This window comes from Orycteropus afer, unplaced genomic scaffold (genome assembly GCF_000298275.1).
Source record: "Orycteropus afer afer isolate SDZICR_OR568_19922 unplaced genomic scaffold, OryAfe1.0 scaffold00061, whole genome shotgun sequence".
In the NCBI taxonomy this organism is placed as follows: domain Eukaryota; kingdom Metazoa; phylum Chordata; class Mammalia; order Tubulidentata; family Orycteropodidae; genus Orycteropus; species Orycteropus afer.
Genome location: NW_006921648.1, coordinates 7,849,888 through 7,850,986, shown reverse-complemented (window position 1 = coordinate 7,850,986; position 1,099 = coordinate 7,849,888). Strand labels below are relative to the sequence as shown.

The window sequence follows — 1,099 nt, the reverse complement described above, 5'->3', positions numbered from 1 at the left end:
CCTATCCACTATGGGTGACCTTACTGGTATTTGAAATACTGGTGGCATAGCCTCTAGCCTCACAGCAACACATACGCCACCACAGGATGACAAACTGACAGATGAGTGGTGGATTTAAGAATCTTGTGATTGTTTCCTTTTCTGCTTTGGCTACCAGGAAGCTCACAGCCAAAGTGATGGCAACTGCTTGAACCTTAAGACTGCTCTTTCCTCTCTCTATCCTCCCGCCTTATTTTTCCTTCTTCTATCCTCCTCCCATTGGTGATGACTTTCATATAATTCATTCTTTTCCATTTTCCCATTTTGTAGGTTGTGTTTATCTTTGAAGGAGATCTGGTAGTACAGTAGTTAAGCACTTGGCTTCTAATCAAAAGGTCAGTGGTTCAAATCCTCCAGCAGCTCCATGATAGAAAGGGTGGCATTCTGCTTCTGTAAAGATTGACAGCCTTGGAGACCCTGTGGTGCAGTTCCACTCTGTCCTCTAGGGGCGCTGTGAGTCAGAATCGACTCCATGGCAGCGGCTTTGATTTTGAAGCTTCAGTAACACTATTGCTAGTGTCATCATCATCATCATTAGGAAAAAACAATGGCCACTGAGTTGACTCTGACATTTGGCAAACTCATGGGTATCATAGTAGAACTGTAAGCCATGGGGTTTTCAGTGGCTGATTTTGGGGAAGTAGGTTGCCAGGCGTGTCTTATGAGGTGCCCCTGGGTGGACTTGAAGTTCCAAGCTTTCAGTTAGTAGCTGAGCACATTGGTTGTTTGCACCAGCCAAGGACTCCCATCAGTAGAGGTGGCACTAGTAAGAGTAGTAGGGGTGGTGCAGTAGTTACTTTTCTTTTAAAAACAGTAGTCACTGTTTCCCAACATTCCAGTGAGTGTTTGTTGATTGAGTGCAAGATGGTAGTGATGTGTCTGCCTGGTGTCCTCTGTGTCTGCCAGCCATGCACGGGACCTTCGTGATTCTGCTGCCGTTCAGCCTCATCCTCATGGTCTTCGGGGGCATGATGGGCTTTCTGAGCTTCCTCATCAGAGCCTCGCCCCTGCTCCTGCTCGCCGGGGCCCTCTTCCTCTTTGGAGGTAGGCGCCCCTGCCC

The 1,099-nt window shown here is 47.9% G+C and overlaps 1 protein-coding gene across 1 annotated transcript in view; it reads left to right on the top strand.

The window, feature by feature from the left end:
- TMEM114 (transmembrane protein 114) overlaps nucleotides 1-1,099 on the top strand; it is a 28,145-nt gene that overhangs the window by 25,261 nt on the left and 1,785 nt on the right. Inside the window, exon 3 of the mRNA XM_007939723.1 lies at nucleotides 946-1,083. Coding sequence (XP_007937914.1) covers nucleotides 946-1,083 — 138 coding nt within the window. The remainder of the gene's footprint in view (nucleotides 1-945; nucleotides 1,084-1,099) is intronic.